The sequence below is a fragment of the Anopheles stephensi genome, chromosome 2 (assembly GCF_013141755.1).
Source record: "Anopheles stephensi strain Indian chromosome 2, UCI_ANSTEP_V1.0, whole genome shotgun sequence".
Classification (NCBI taxonomy): Eukaryota; Metazoa; Arthropoda; class Insecta; order Diptera; family Culicidae; genus Anopheles; species Anopheles stephensi.
The window spans coordinates 5,363,059-5,377,982 of NC_050202.1; the positions used below are offsets into that span (position 1 = coordinate 5,363,059).

The 14,924-nt window shown below is 46.8% G+C and overlaps 3 protein-coding genes across 19 annotated transcripts in view; all 3 read left to right on the plus strand.

Moving 5' to 3' along the window:
* Positions 1-6,899, plus strand: part of LOC118508206 (hexokinase type 2) — a 26,288-nt gene extending 19,389 nt beyond the window's left edge. For 12 of the 13 annotated variants that reach the window (XM_036047787.1, XM_036047784.1, XM_036047779.1 and 9 more), the window contains 7 exons: positions 55-217; positions 297-481; positions 893-1,066; positions 3,017-3,116; positions 3,727-3,928; positions 4,003-4,342; positions 4,424-6,899. In XM_036047787.1, coding sequence (XP_035903680.1) covers positions 55-217; positions 297-481; positions 893-1,066; positions 3,017-3,116; positions 3,727-3,928; positions 4,003-4,342; positions 4,424-4,597 — 1,338 coding nt within the window. In that variant the 3' untranslated portion in view covers positions 4,598-6,899. Of the gene's footprint in view, positions 1-54; positions 218-296; positions 482-892; positions 1,067-1,401; positions 1,502-3,016; positions 3,117-3,726; positions 3,929-4,002; positions 4,343-4,423 lie in introns of all 13 variants that reach the window. The other variant, XM_036047777.1, reaches the window with a different exon arrangement.
* A 539-nt stretch (positions 6,900-7,438) lies between these two features.
* LOC118508203 (amine oxidase family member 1-like) lies at positions 7,439-13,527 on the plus strand. 2 transcript variants are annotated; one of them, XR_004905750.1, is made up of 7 exons: positions 7,439-7,784; positions 8,104-8,679; positions 8,806-9,253; positions 9,316-10,115; positions 10,940-12,145; positions 12,219-12,882; positions 12,937-13,527. XR_004905750.1 is itself a non-coding variant. In XM_036047773.1 (6 exons), exons 2-6 carry the CDS (start codon positions 8,507-8,509, stop codon positions 12,805-12,807), a joined length of 3,216 nt encoding a protein of 1,071 aa, XP_035903666.1. In that variant the 5' UTR covers positions 7,439-7,784; positions 8,104-8,506; the 3' UTR covers positions 12,808-12,933. The 2 variants fall into 2 exon arrangements, 1 of the variants encoding a protein (XP_035903666.1); XM_036047773.1 differs by lacking the exon at positions 12,937-13,527 and having other exon boundaries at positions 12,219-12,933.
* Positions 13,528-14,220: 693 nt separating this feature from the next.
* LOC118508202 overlaps positions 14,221-14,924 on the plus strand; it is a 50,480-nt gene continuing 49,776 nt past the window's right edge. Inside the window, exon 1 of one of the 4 annotated variants that reach the window (XM_036047769.1) lies at positions 14,221-14,318. The gene's annotated coding sequence lies outside the window, so the exon portion shown is untranslated. Of the gene's footprint in view, positions 14,347-14,924 lie in introns of all 4 variants that reach the window. The other 3 variants (XM_036047771.1, XM_036047770.1, XM_036047772.1) reach the window with 3 other exon arrangements.

Genomic DNA, 14,924 nt, shown 5'->3' on the forward strand with positions numbered 1-14,924 from the left:
GGATACTGTGTGTTGGATCTCCACTAAAAGAAGAACCCTTTTGTTCGTTTGCAGATCCGTGATCAATGCAAGGAGCTCATCCTCACAGACAAACAGATCGAGGAGATTATGCGGCGGGTGATCAAGGAAATCAACCGAGGGCTAAGCAAACAAACGCACGCCGAGGCAGACGTCAAATGTTTCATCACCTACGTACAGGACCTGCCCAATGGAAAAGGTAAGTCCGCCGTCGCCCGCACTTGTGCTCCGGTGCTGTAGTTGTTTGTGCTGATCTTTCTTTTTCACCCCCTCTTTAGAAAAGGGTAAATTTCTGGCCCTCGATCTCGGTGGCACCAACTTCCGGGTGTTGCTGATTCACCTGAAGGACGAGAACGACTTCGAGATGCTGTCGAAGATTTACGCCATTCCACAGAGCATTATGCTCGGCAGTGGGACGCAGCTCTTCGACCATATTGCTGAATGTTTAGCCAACTTTATGAAGGTGAGTAGAGTGTGATCGTGTATCGTCGTTTATTAGGTGCGAACATCAAACTAGTTTTCGCCTGAAGCTGGGCGTAATTGATATCTTAAAAGGCGTCTCGATTGGAAGGATTTTGTCGCCCGGAATCAATGGCTCATCATTTCGACATATTGACACATCAATTATCTCGACTAGCTCATATCAATAATAGCGCACCAGTGTGTAATAAGTGTCAAAAGATACAAACGATAGCGCTATCAGTACAGCGGGGGCCTTGCCGGAGATGATAGCCGGCCTGCGCTTTTAATATACACCTTTTCGCGAGCGATGAAGCGATAAACGTTTATGCCTAACCCCAGCGAAGATTCATATCACCGCAGGCGTTCGGCAATAATTAAAGTGATCGCCTTTTTTACGTTATGCTCCCCACAGGAACACTCAGTGTACGAGGAACGTTTGCCGCTAGGATTCACATTCTCATTCCCGCTAACGCAGTTGGGTCTTACCAAAGGTATTCTTGCCCGATGGACGAAAGGTTTCAACTGTTCCGGCGTTGTCGGCGAAGACGTTGTGCAGCTGCTGAAGGATGCTATCGCCAGACGAGGGGTAAGCGTTGGGATTTTGGGGTTGGGAGTTGGGTTGTTTGTCCCCGTTTTTATCAGGTGGTGACATTCCATTTTCCATTTATTGATGCCACAAAATCGGCAAAGAAAATCGTTAATAGCGTAGAGTAGTCGTCTGTCGATGATGGCACAAGTATAGAAGCAAAGACTTTTAAAACAATTACAACAACTTCCACCAACAACAAAAAAACAGACGAGTTTTTTGATAAATGTTTTAACGCGCTTTCATTTAATTTTACACTATACGTTAAAATGTGTAACGAAAACCAAACTTCAAATACCCTCATCTACAAATTATTAAATTCATCGCGTGCGCAGGACGTTAACATAGCGGTGATGGCTATTCTAAACGATTCCACCGGAACGCTGATGTCGTGCGCGCACAGTAATCACGATTGCAAAGTCGGCGTGATAATTGGTAAGCCACCCAGTAGATCTGGACCAATTTGAGTCCTTTATACGATGCGTTTGTTGCCGTTGGGATCGTATTGTTTTTGTGTAGATTTGCAATCGCGTTCCTACCGGCAACAAAGAGGAACATTTTAAATTGATTCTAAATTACTCTTCCTATATTGTTTTAATTCGTGTTTGCTTTCGTTTTTTTTTTTGTTCAACTTTGAACTGATGGTGTGTTCAGTTTCTTCTGTATTGCTAGCAAGAGAGCCTCTGATACAACTTCCTAAGTGCGCTTACTTTCTTTTCTATTTCTTTTACCGTCCATTTATTTATATTCCTTTCCTTTTTATACACATAAAACACACCCACACCAATCGGTTCTGTTGCAATGATACGGAACATCGCCGGTATGTCCTTATGCTATCATCCGGAAATGCCACGTCGCCTTCGGTACCACGTATTGGGTACCGGCGTTGTACCACAGCCAGTACGGGAAATGGATAATTTATTTAGCTCTTTTTATACATTTACTACCACACATATACTGTTCACAGTGCACAACTGCGCGCGCTTGTTGTTCCATTCTCATATGCACACTGAAATCTTGACGATGCATGTGTCTTTGCATCGATCTTTGCTATCTGTCCTTTTGCAAAAGCGGAATCAAACTTGTCGGGGCGTATTAATTGAGTCAGCCGTTCAATTGTTCGCGCATTTTCTTTATCGCACCAGGAAATTAAAGTTCAACACAATTTAATGACGTCCCCCTTTATGGCTTAATACCCAAACCGGGGTGGGGATGTTCTTTTATGATCCCACTCTCTATCGCTGAGGAAGATCGCGCTAGTACGGTAGTATTTCGCTAGTTTATGATAGTGGGAATTGAAGACGGAGTTAAACAATAAGCTGTATAGATAACGGGACCCAGGAAGCTGATAATGGAGATCATAGTGGATTAGTCGGTTGCTTTTCCAATATTGCTGACAACAGCCGTTGCTGCCGTTGTTAGTAATCTTTTGCGACAGCGAGTGATATCCGCACTTGGAAACTGACAATGTTTACACGTATGCTGTCCTTCAGATTTCAACTCTCACTCTAGCTATAGCCGATCCTCATCTCATTACACACCACCTTTTCATAAATATTGCACCAATATATTAACAACTTTATTTATTTTCTTTTTTTTTTGTTTATTTCTCGCTCCTCCATCACACGAACTGTGCGTGACTTCACATGTGCCTGTCTGTACAAAAATATTCCCTTTTATTTTTAATTGCTCGTGATCGCGATTCGTGCCACCGTGTCGATCTTTTGTTACACTTTTCTTAAACTGATCATCACCCCTTCCCCGCTCGCTCTCTGTCTCTCCCGATGGCTGATGAAAATGCTTTGAATGCCTACGATATGAACCATTGCACGTGAATGTCATCTGCCTCTTCCGGTCTCCCATCAACAACCTCTACCTGTTCTCCACCGTTCTCTTCCGAACACATGTGCATTGCAACACTGTGCAACTCTGCCACTGGGCTATAACTAGGATGTACAAATTGATATCTGTGCCATCCTGAACGATACGACTGGTACGCTGATGTCCTGCGCGTGGAAGAACCACAACTGCCGAATAGGACTGATTGTCGGTACGTAGTTGCCTAACCATCCTCACGTATGTAAGACTGTCTGTACGTGTGCGTTTGTGTGTGTGTGTGCGTGTTTGTGTGTGTGTGCGTCGCGGCTTCAGGTGTGAGGACTCTACCTAACAACAAATGGCAAAGGCACAGGAACCATGTTAGTGCCGCGCTTGATGCTTGATCTGAATCTTTGGCAATTGGACGTTTACTTACGATTGGCAACGTAATTGGCTTTTCTCGATTGGAGCACTCGGTAGGATTCCGTGTCGGTCAGGATCCCGTTAACCGGTACTTTCAAATTAACACACAAAACCAACAAAACTCTTTTGCTCTCTAAATTGCTTTAAAAAAAGGCTCTTCTTCGATATGCTTTTGTTGTTTCGCATTTCCAAACTTCTTTTGTTTGTATTCCTTTTCTGTTTCCATCTTTTTTCTCTTGTGTTTCTAATGCTTTAGTTTACTTTCTATATCCTTTTATTGTTTTGTTTTCTACTGCTTAACATTCCTGCATGCCGTTACCTTTGTTTTATATTTTCCACTCTCGGAAATGATGTGTTAATTCAAACATCTTCTTTATCGCCGCCTATGCTCTCCGGCTAATCCTGCCGAACATCTAAAGGTACGGGCAGCAACGCGTGCTACGTCGAGCGTGTGGAAAACTGCGACCTGTTCGATGGTCCCAAGTCCGGGCCGAACATTAAGAAGCACGTCCTGATCAACACCGAGTGGGGTGCGTTCGGGGACGATGGGGCACTTGATTTCGTGCGCACCGAGTATGATCGCGAGATCGATCAGCACAGTATAAACCCGGGCCGACAGCTGTAAGTGTGCAAAGAGACTGAAGCCACCAGAATCGTGTCTACTGATCCCCATCCATTCTTCCGGACGCTTTCAGGCAGGAGAAAATGATCTCGGGAATGTACATGGGCGAGCTGGCGCGTTTGGCGATAGTGAGGTTCACGAAGGCAGGCCTTCTGTTCGGTGGCGTCGGGTCGGACATTCTCTTCAAGCGCGGCCAGTTCTTCACGAAGTACGTGTCGGAGATCGAGTCGGACAAACCGGGCACGTATTACAACTGCCGGGAAGTGTTGGAAGAGCTCGGGCTGGAGCACGCGACCGACGAGGACTGCGCGAATGTGCGCTACATCTGCGAGTGCGTATCGAGCCGGGCGGCTCATCTTGTGTCGGCCGGCATTGCGGCATTGATCAACAAAATGGACGAACCAAGCGTGACGGTAGGTGGCGCGGAGCGGGATCATTCGTCCGGAAATGGATATTTCAGTTTCATAAACGCTCTTTTTTCCGTTGTTTTTCAGGTCGGTGTTGACGGGTCTGTGTATCGTTTCCATCCCAAGTTCCACGATCTGATGGTGCAAAAGATCCGACAGTTTGTGAAACCGCACATTTCCTTCGACCTAATGCTGTCGGAGGATGGTTCCGGGCGTGGTGCGGCCCTGGTAGCGGCCGTAGCCTGCCGTGAGGCACAGTAAACGTCTGGTCTGCCGGTGGCATACCGCACCGGGACGCGACGAATGGGGAGAACCTAAACTACCTAAAAACACTAAACCGCGGGTGTGTAGCGGCCGGATGATGGTGGCTGTGGTGTGTGCGTGTAGCTGCTACGGAATCAACGACGATCGATGGGTTTATTGTTTAATCGCTCTCGCTGGCGCGCAGTCCGGGGCAGCACGTGCTCTCAGACTTTCTTCTTATTTTTATGTAACGTTATCAGTTTACCACCTTTGGTCCGATGGCGGCACGATGGAAAAAGGGAGCGGGCCAACAATAATGTGGTGAGCCTTTCTTCCCATTGTTGGCGCGCTGCTTGTGACTGCGACCTAGTCGTGCGGTAATAGTTGCGTATGAAAAAACCAAGCGTTCACACTTCTCACCCTTCTAGCGTCGTAACCTTAGTGATTTATACAGGTATATACGCATATACACACATTATACATGCATATAGAAACAGTGAAAGAGATAGAGAGAGAGAATACAAATGTTGATCAGTGAATAGGAAAAAGCAAATCATTTTACTAAAGAAAGGAGGACACGATCGCGGAGCGCAGCTTCTTCTTTCGGTCCTCCGTCTAAACCACCGTATCTCCTACCAAGCAACTGGAGCTGGCATGAAAAAAAAAACAGATGCGTTCTTGCCCACAATCCCACTGCACATGTTCAGCTTGTTCACAAAAGGATGCTGCCAGACCCTAAGGATAAAGAGACGAAGAACAACTAGCAAAGCTATCTATGGTGTGTAAAATATCTTTCGATCGGCCGCCACAACCAGCATCGATATGTGTGTGAGTGTGTGTGTGTGTGTGTGAAAATCGCGTAGTTTTTGTTATCCGATGCTTCTTCAGCTTGATGCGTGGGCACAGCCCGCCCCCTTCTTATTGCCATACAGTATGCGAACTCCTACGGCACTGCTGGCTTTCTGCTTTTGGTGACCATTTTGGGGGACATTGGTGAGTTTCGGTACTGATGATGAATCGCTCTGTGGTAATAACCGATCGGTGACAATTAGTGGATAGCAAAGGGTAAAATGCAGGGAGAAAGTGAAACAATAATCGTAGACAAAATCAATACCCCTTTTTTGAAGCAAAACCCCGGTCTGCTGTAAACGGATCGTTAAGCGCGTCACGTTCAAAACGAACTTGCTGTGGGCAACAAACCGGGGTGGGGGGGCACACGGTATGAGTTAGCGTATGTAGATTGTACATTGTTTTAACGTTAGTTACAATTATTACTGTTGCTGTATTTTTCTTTTCTTTCGTTTCATTCGCAAAGAAAAAGAAAACCCAGCTCAGTGCTACACACAGTGAGGGGGAAAGGAAAAGGGCACGTTGCGGATGTTGTAAACTAGCCAATCGAATCATGCGTTTGGAAAGCGGGACACAAGCAACGCCTGCAGGACAGTGTAGAAATATAAGGAAAAATCAGAAAAGAAAAAAGAAACACACACAATATGTTACAACCTAGAAAGAGGCAGCAAAATACATATGCAAAACATACAAGGTGAGTGCGATGTTGTAATGGAAGTGTAATAAATTATAAATTGAGGGGTTGAAGACGAATAGTTGGATTGCCTCACGAAAGCAGCACGCAGCAGCAAACGTAAAGCCTGTTAGGACTATTTATGGACTGATGAGGACGCCCCGGAAAGGAAGGATAGGAGCGTCCGGCCCGGATGTATGTGCTGCCCTTGACTCTCCTTCTCCGTTTATTTTGTAGCTGGTGTGTAGTGTATAGTGAATTGTTTTTCGCTCCGGGAGTTATTATTGTTTTCTAGTGGGTTTCTATTAGGTTTGAGTTGTTTTTTTTTTGTTTTTGCATAATTTTATGTTTTACCTTGTACTAGTAGCAGCATGTATGTATGTGTGCAGCATGATCATGTACATATCCTCCAGGAAAATAGATTAACAGACAGAGGCACTGCGGCCGCAACAACCGAGCTCTACGTAATCTTGAGATGCTTGAGATTGTTGAGTGAGCAGAATGGAAATTAATATCAACCCCGGATTTGATTTCATTCGTTTTAGTTTGCGCTAGCCGATACGCGACGAACGCACTAGGAGAAAAGGCCATTAATGTAGACAAGTTTGTTGAACATTGTTCGTATGTTCTTCGTGTGCATGGCATGGTGCAGGTGGAACCGAATCGAGGGAATACATTTGAAGGGCAACCAACCAACAGCAACACTATTCCACACAGCGAAATACAGTCATACTAAAGTGAATCGGATTAGTAGAATATAAAAAAATATGTATGAAATATATTAAATTTAAAGTATTACCCTTCTTGTATCGCTTTATCTCGGTTTAATTTACATCGCGTGAGCTTAGTTGTGCTTATCACCAAGGGTCCAAGGCGGCAGAGATCCTAGCCGTGCCTGTGTTCGCTTCAACCTGACGCTAAATCGGACCTTCCCTAGGCTCGTCGGCAGATTCTTCGGGAATCATCTTCTATAAGTCTTTGCAGATTACGGCACACGCTGATGACATATTGTTAAATAGGGCTCTCTCCGTATGCAATACGCACAACGACCGAAGAGACGTTGGAGAAAGGATCTGCAACCATCGACTTTTCACGGTGATTGATTTCTGGAAAATCCGTTCACTGGAGAGCATACAACTTACAAAACTACAATTTTATCAACTCAGTGCAGTACAGAACATTTTCAAGGTACAATTTTATCTATTTTTATTTCATTTCAGCATGTGTTGAGGCACAACCGTTTGTTTTGGTAAAAATTCCACGAAAAACCCCTTTTGACAGTTCACTCTGCACCAACACACACACACACAAACGTTCGGGGTACCTGTCAACCTGGCGCACTGACAGCTGGGTCGCACTGGTTGGAGGTGCGTATACACAACCAGCAGATCTGGGCGACACCACTACACTCACACTCGCTCAAAAATACATGGTATTCGCGCATACGCGATAACGCGACTGTGTAGCCTCCGTTGCGATCGAAGGAATCGCTGCCGTTGTGAGAGGGTCAAATGCGAAAGATAAATTTCGCTCGTACGTGACGGCGTACGGCTGCAACCAGCTCCGGTCGTAGCGAGCTCGTAATCAAAACAGAAGTGAATTATCGTGTTGTGTTTGCTGCGGAAAAGCATCCATTCCCGGGGTGGCGGCAGAGTGTCGATCAATCATTGCCCGTACAAGCAGGTGAGAGGTGCTGGTTGGTGGTCCGCAGTTGGTCCAGACGAAAGCAAAACAATGTGCACAAAGTTGTTGCGATGTTGTGTTTAAAGATGTATAAAGATTGCCCACGAGGAACGACGTAATCTTATCTCGCCAACTCGCGGGGATTAAAATGTTCAAGATAGTGGTGCAAATGGTAACTTCGAGTACCTCGGTGCCAATTGCGTGCGAAACCTGTCGTTTGCTCGATTGTGTGTTTTTGCTGTTTGCCTGCCTGTCTCTATTGCATTGCATTGTTCCCCGCTCGCAGTAACAAACATCCTTTGATAACCTCATATTTCAGCGTCACATATGCAGCTAGTCGCGGTAATTATGATTGCCATCCTCCGCATCCTATCGTGAGCCGTTCGTTTGTGAAGAGTGGCAATAACACAACAATAGACGGTCCTCTCAACCCTTGCTAGCCCGGCGGCCCGAAAGCGGAAAGAAAGCAGAAGGCACAAATAATCATCTTCAGCCCGTATCGATTTATGATGGTGCGATAGAGACGATTGGGTTGGGGGTGGCAAGAGAGCAGCGGTGGTGGTGCCAGCGGCGGCGGCAAAATCCCCATCTTCGAGTGACAGTCCTTGAATACAGCTCCTGCTCCGGACCGAGCGAAGCGTGCTTTGTGGAAGGATCAGGCGGGCCTTAAGGACAAAACACTTGTGGCGAACTGAACAGACGAAGCGGCGGAGGAAGCGGTCATGAATCCGCGCATCGTCATCATTGGTGCCGGAGCGGCCGGTGTAGCCGCAGCCACACGGCTCATCGAGCGGGGCTACAAAAATGTGAAGATTCTCGAGGCAGAAAATCGCATCGGTGGAAGAATCCACACCGTTCCGTTCGGGGCAAATGTTGTTGACCTGGGCGCACAATGGTAAGTGTATGTGTGCGTGTGTGTGTGTGTGTGTGTGCTTTCTTTTGCATTCATCGAGATGAAGGTCACTAAATAATCGATTTCACCCTCCGTGGGCGGTCACTTGCTTCTCTCCGATTTTTGTAGGTGCCACGGCGAAAAGGGCAACGTGTGCTACGAGCTCGGCTCGAAGTACAACGTGTTCGACTCCAACAGTGCCCGTTACGAGCGGTTCGTCCTGACCCGCTCGAACGGTGAACAGATCCCGAAGGAGCGGAGCGAAAAGCTGCTCGGTCTGATCTGGTCCATTCTGGAAACGCACAAACACGAGCTGACCGGATACCGGGGTTCGCTCGGGTCGTTCATTATGGGGAAGTTCCGGGCGCTGCTCGAGACGCCCGAGTACGCGGACGTGAACGACGAGACGGCGTATCAGGTGCTGGAGTTTTTCCAGAAGTTTGAAAACTCGATCGAAGCCTCGGACAGCTGGTTCGACACGTCCGGGCCGGGCTATCTCCATTACTGGGAGTGCGATGGGGATTTGCTGCTGAACTGGCGCGATAAAGGCTACCGGACGGTGTTGGAAATATTGATGGTAATAAGTCTGGTGACACCGACATTTGGAGCTCGTTTCATTTTGGTGGAACTCTTTTCCAGAAACGACACCCGCTCGCCACTGCGGCCGAAGCAATCAATCTGGAAGACTACACCCACTTCAACAAAACCGTTGCCAACATCAACTGGACCGCCGGACCAGACAGTCTCGTGTCGATTCGCTGCACGGACAGCACCGTGTACGATGCGGACCACGTCATCTGCACAATGTCGCTGGGCGTGCTGAAGGAACGCTACCAGACGCTGTTCACGCCCGATCTGCCACCGATCAAGCGTAACGCCATCCAGGGGCTAACGATCGGCACCGTGAACAAGCTGTTCCTCGAGTTCGATAAACCATTCTGGGCGAAGGGTTGGCAGGGCCTGAGCCTGATCTGGAACCAGGCCGACCTGGACGAGGTGCGCCAAATGCCGGACAGCTGGATGGAGGACGTGTTCGGGTTTTACATCGTCGACTATCAACCGAACGTGCTTTGCGGGTGGATATCGGGCAAAAATGCGCGCCGCATGGAGCGGGCCAGCGATGAGGACGTGCGCCGGGCCTGCATGTTTCTGCTGCGCAAGTTCATGAAGGGTTGCAACATTCCCGAGCCGGTCCGCTTCCAGCGCACGAGCTGGTACGCGAATCCAAACTTCCGCGGCTCGTACACGTTCCGCTCGATGACGACCGATTTGCTGAACACGTCCGCGTCCCATCTGGCGATTCCGCTGACGAATTCGTGCGGTATGCCGGTCGTGCAGTTTGCCGGGGAGGCCACGCACGATCACTACTATTCGACGGTGCATGGTGCCGTTGAGACGGGATGGCGTGAGGCGAATCGATTGATCGATCTGTACGACAGGTAAGTGGAGTTGGCTTACGAGCGTGATAGTGTTGGAAAGAAAAAAGGCCAACAGATTGGGGAAAAATGTTGAAAGAAAATTCGAGAAGCGATTTGATTAAAATTACTATCAACTGTCAGTCACATGTGTGAAGCCTAGCCGAGATGAGGCGTGATCTTAATTTAATTATTTAACCTCAATTCCATCAAGATTCAGATTGTTTTCTCTTTAAAGCTGTTTACACGAACCTTCAATATTTCTACAGATAAACTGACCATTAATTGATTTTTGTTTTAAATCAAGAATACGATGAGCATGCAATAGATTTCCCCGTGTGTGTGTGTGTGTGTCTTGAGTGAATTTCCAAATTTATTTTCCGTCATTTTCCTTCTTATATTAAAGTAACAAACTGGCTGCCACACATTACACTACGTTACGATACCCTTTGTTGTTTGTTGAATCTTGTTTGATTTGCCTTTTTTTCTCTCCCTCTCTCTTTTTCTCTCTTTTTTGTTTTGTTTTTCTTTTCTTCTTCCCCCATCCAGCAGGAAGGCACATCTTTGAGCACGATGATGCAGATTCAATTTGCCCTAGCTTGAACGAAACAGTTGAACACTACAACACTACACACAGGATAAGACTTGTCTACATAATTCACAATACGTTACAATGTACGATATTTGCCTCCTTTTATTAGTAGTAGATTGAATAAATGTTTCTTATTATTTCTCAGAATTAGGCTTCATTTTTGTTCTTTTTTTAATTTTAATTACCTTCGCTTGAAACGCTAACACCACTCCACAAACCCGGCACTAAACGCGCTGGCATCTCGTTCTCGTTGTAGATTGATACCACCCTTCAACCATGGCCCGAAAGCGTACGTTGACGTGCTGATCCTTGGCGCCGGCATTGCCGGGCTTGGAGCCGCCAGGCAGCTGCGCAATTCGGGCAAAAGCTTCGCGATCCTGGAAGCACAGTCCGTCCCCGGTGGACGCATCAGTACGAAGGCGTTGAAAAGGCACCACGTCGGTGGGAAGGGCTGTCAGCTGGTTGAGGCCGGCGCTCAGTGGCTGCACGGCCGGCAGAACGAGCTGCACGAGCTGGCCAAACGGAATGGGTTGCTGCGCGAGGAAACGTCGGAGGAAGGGTTGGGCGAGTTTTTGCGTGACGATGGCTTCCGGATAGACGATCAGCTGGTGAAGCGGGTCGACTTTATCGTCGGCCAGATACTGGAGCAGTGCGAGGAGTTTGCGACACGGTCGGAAAACGACCCGACGCCATACCCGGTGTCGTTGGAGGCGTATTTGCGCGACCAGTTCCGGAAGCGAACGGAGAAGGATTTTACCGCTGAGCAGAGGGTGCTGGCACAGCAGCTGCTCGACTGGCACTGCCGGTTTCAGATTATCGACAACTCGTGCTTGCACGTGTCGGACATTTCGGCCAAGCTGTGGGGCAGCTACTCGTTTAACGGGGAGAGCTGCCAGGCGCACATCAACATGCGGTACGGATTTCAGGCCCTCGTGAGCTGTTTGATCGAGGAGATCGGCGCGGAGAAGATCGTGTACAATAAGGCGATCTGTGAGATACGCTGGTTGGATTCGCGCAGCAAGGTGATCGTGAAGTGTACGGACGGTACGATCTACTGCTGTCAGCATCTGATCGTAACGTTCTCGCTTGGCGTGCTGAAGGACACGATGGATCAGCTGTTTCAGCCCAATCTACCGGCCAGCTATAGTCGCTCGATCCGCAGCATCGGGTACGGGACGATAGACAAAATCTTTCTACAGTTCGAGGAGCGTTGGTGGGGCAAAGCGGAAGGCATTCAGCTGGTGTGGCGGGACGAGCTGCGGAAGGATTCGCACTGGACGAGGTTCATCTCGGGGTTTGATGTGCTCAGCCCGGGGCCGCCGAACACGCTGCTCGGCTGGATTGGCAGCTACGGAGCGCTGGAGATGGAGGCACTGAACGACGAGCAGATCGTGAGCGACTGTGTGTTCATTTTGGAGAAGTTTACCAAGAAAAAAGTACCTAAACCCGTCAATTATTACTGGTAATGTGCTGCTGTGCTTGCATTTCCTAAAACCGCGGTCTGAATTAATTGTTTGTGTGCGTTTTTTTTGCAGTACAAGATGGAACTCCAACCGTTACATTCGTGGTTCGTACAGCTACACCTCCGTCAACTGTGATCACGAGCAGAACTTTATGTCCAATCTCACGGAAACGCTCGTATGCAATCAGTACGACAAGTTGGGTGAAGAATCACGCAAAAAGGAATGCCCGTCGTCAATAAGCGCCACCCCGGTGGCTGCTGGCAACCGTGCGGGGAGTGCAGCAACATCGACGAGCAACACCAGTGGCCACAGCACTAGTAGCAGCAACAGCAGCAACACCCTAACTAGCGTCCCAATTGCAAACCTCAGCACCAGCAACACTCCAAGCAAGGTAAAGTCGAATCAAGCTACTACAGAATCTCTAGCCAATACGCCGAGCAAATGTTCGAGTTCTGCCTCTATCACGGTAACACCCAGTGGTGGTAGCACGAAAGGGGCTGCTCAGGGTAGCAGTTGTGCCGGGAGTAGCAGTGCCAAGACCTATGCCACAATCCACTTTGCTGGCGAGGCTTGCCACGAACGGTACTTCTCCACCGTACACGGTGCGTACCTGTCCGGGATGGAGCAGGCCAAGAAGATTATGATGCGCGATCAGCACTAACCTAGTAGACTCAATACGCAACACTACAATCGTAACGAAATCAAAAAAAGGCAGACCAAACGTAGACAGAACACAAGAGAGAGAGAGAGAGAGAGAGAGAGAGAGAGAGAGAGAGAGAGAGAGAGAGAGAGAGAGAGAGAGAGAGAGAGAGAGAGAGAGAGAGAAACAGATCAAATTAATTAGAAAACAGTTGATAAGCAAAATGTGTAGCAAAGCAATCCCGGCAAACAAAACAAATCCCGAACAAAACCGGGAACAAGCAGTTGTGGGGAAAGTAGTAGCAATTCTTTAAGTAGTAGTTTAGCAGCAGTAAGCCGAAGGGAAAAACGTGTCGCCACAGTGCCACGCAATCATCTATTTACCTTTTCATCTTGTTGCAAACGGAGGCGAGTGAATATCGTAAGGCATAGCATACGTAGGCTCAATACATCCGCAATGTAGGCAACTCTTCCCGAATGTTAAGTTTAACTTCACCATTCTCTGGAACTTGCGTTCTTCCAGCTGCTGGTTCTTAAGTTCCTTTCTAAATGTTTAGCTCAACTGTTGTGAACTGTTTGATGCATTTGTATTATACGCAAGGGCAGATGAATTTAAAGCAATGTAGCAGCCTGTGTCAGTTAGACTGTGCCACACAGAGCCGCGATGACCGTAGTGCTTTCCTGCGTTTCTATTTTATAGAGCAGTCTAGAGAGAACGGAATAAATAATTCAAAGCATGGAAGTGTGCCTATGTTCGGGCCTTCGATTAAAAAGTGAAAGAATTAGTGCGTCTATTGCGTACTCGATGGAATTTTGATTTCAAAATCGAACCAGTTACTTTGAGTAAATAGTGTGCCATAATATGCTAGGGAGCTAACCATAATATGAAATGTTATTTTTGGGCTGTCTCAATGCAGGGGCTGACTACGCTTTTTTTGTATTTCGTATGTTGTTTTTTGTTTCATGAGGAAAACTAATTTTAACTTCAATTTTCTTACTCGTAGTTGTATGATTCCACAAAGATATCCATTATGAATAAATTCTTATCGCCTTTTCTTTGCTAATCTTTCCTATATTACCTTATTTGGCTTATAAACAATAACGAAAAAAATTCTGTTTTTGTGAAATATACTGCGCAAACCCTGTAGCTGTCAAAATTTCACACATTCCCATTGGTACTTGGGAAAAAACGATTGTTGCTATAAAATGTAAATGGTAATTGTTTTAATGTCTATTTTAAACATGGAAAAACTGTTTCGCTACCATGCAAAAAATCCACAACGATATATCACACAATTAAGACGATAAAACACACAATAAGCAAATGAAAAATCGAAAAAAAAAAACTCATAAAATGTATTGGAGATGCATACGATGGTGGCCGTTAGCGTTACCACAGTGCAAGCTACGCGAGCGAGTATATAAACGAGGTTCGTCGTTTCAAAACAAGTCATTTTTTTAAATTCCTCGTGAATGAAGGACCGTGGCTAGCACGTGTCGTGCAAGGTGCAACACATCAAAACGGAAATTACGGTGATTAGATGCTGCAGCACTGTTTGTGGTTTGTTTGGCTGTGCGGTGGTGTGACATTGAGGAACATTTCCGCCTAGAACAAATGTTGATGTGATATGATCGAGTGTATTTATTGTGGCTTACGATAGCTTGTACATTGCAACAAGTGGATGTGTGGGATTGGTTTTCAAAACTGTGATTTAAGTGACCTAAAGTGTGTGTGTGTGTGGAAAGTATACCACATGTATAGCAACGAAAGTGATGGAATATTACAATACTGTGCGCGATTCACGAAACTCTACCCCGTGCTTGTGAGGAGTGCTCAATAATTGTTCCGGGTACATGTCCATTTATGAAACGTGACCTGCTTGAAACATAAACGACTCTAGTGAAGACAGACTGTTTTGTTCGGAAAGAGACATTTGGAAAGAGTGCTAAATATTGATCCAATTCACTTCGTCCAATCCTAGTCAAAGCCTACTCATCCTCTTTTTCTGATCAAAACATCATCAGACTTCTTCTGTTTTGTTGTCCCTCTAGAAGGACCAAATATTGATCATACCGATGCACTCGTGAACAGACCCTTTCGAGTGCTGTACGGCGGCTAATTAAGCTACACTATGGTTT

Coding starts and splice junctions, on each gene's coding strand:
- LOC118508203 (XM_036047773.1), top strand. CDS start 8,507: ATGAATCCGCGCATCGTCATCATTGGTGCCGGAGCGGCCGGTGTAGCC. Junction 8,680..8,805: donor GTTGACCTGGGCGCACAATG/GTAAGTGTATGT, acceptor CGATTTTTGTAG/GTGCCACGGCGAAAAGGGCA. Junction 9,254..9,315: donor CGGTGTTGGAAATATTGATG/GTAATAAGTCTG, acceptor ACTCTTTTCCAG/AAACGACACCCGCTCGCCAC.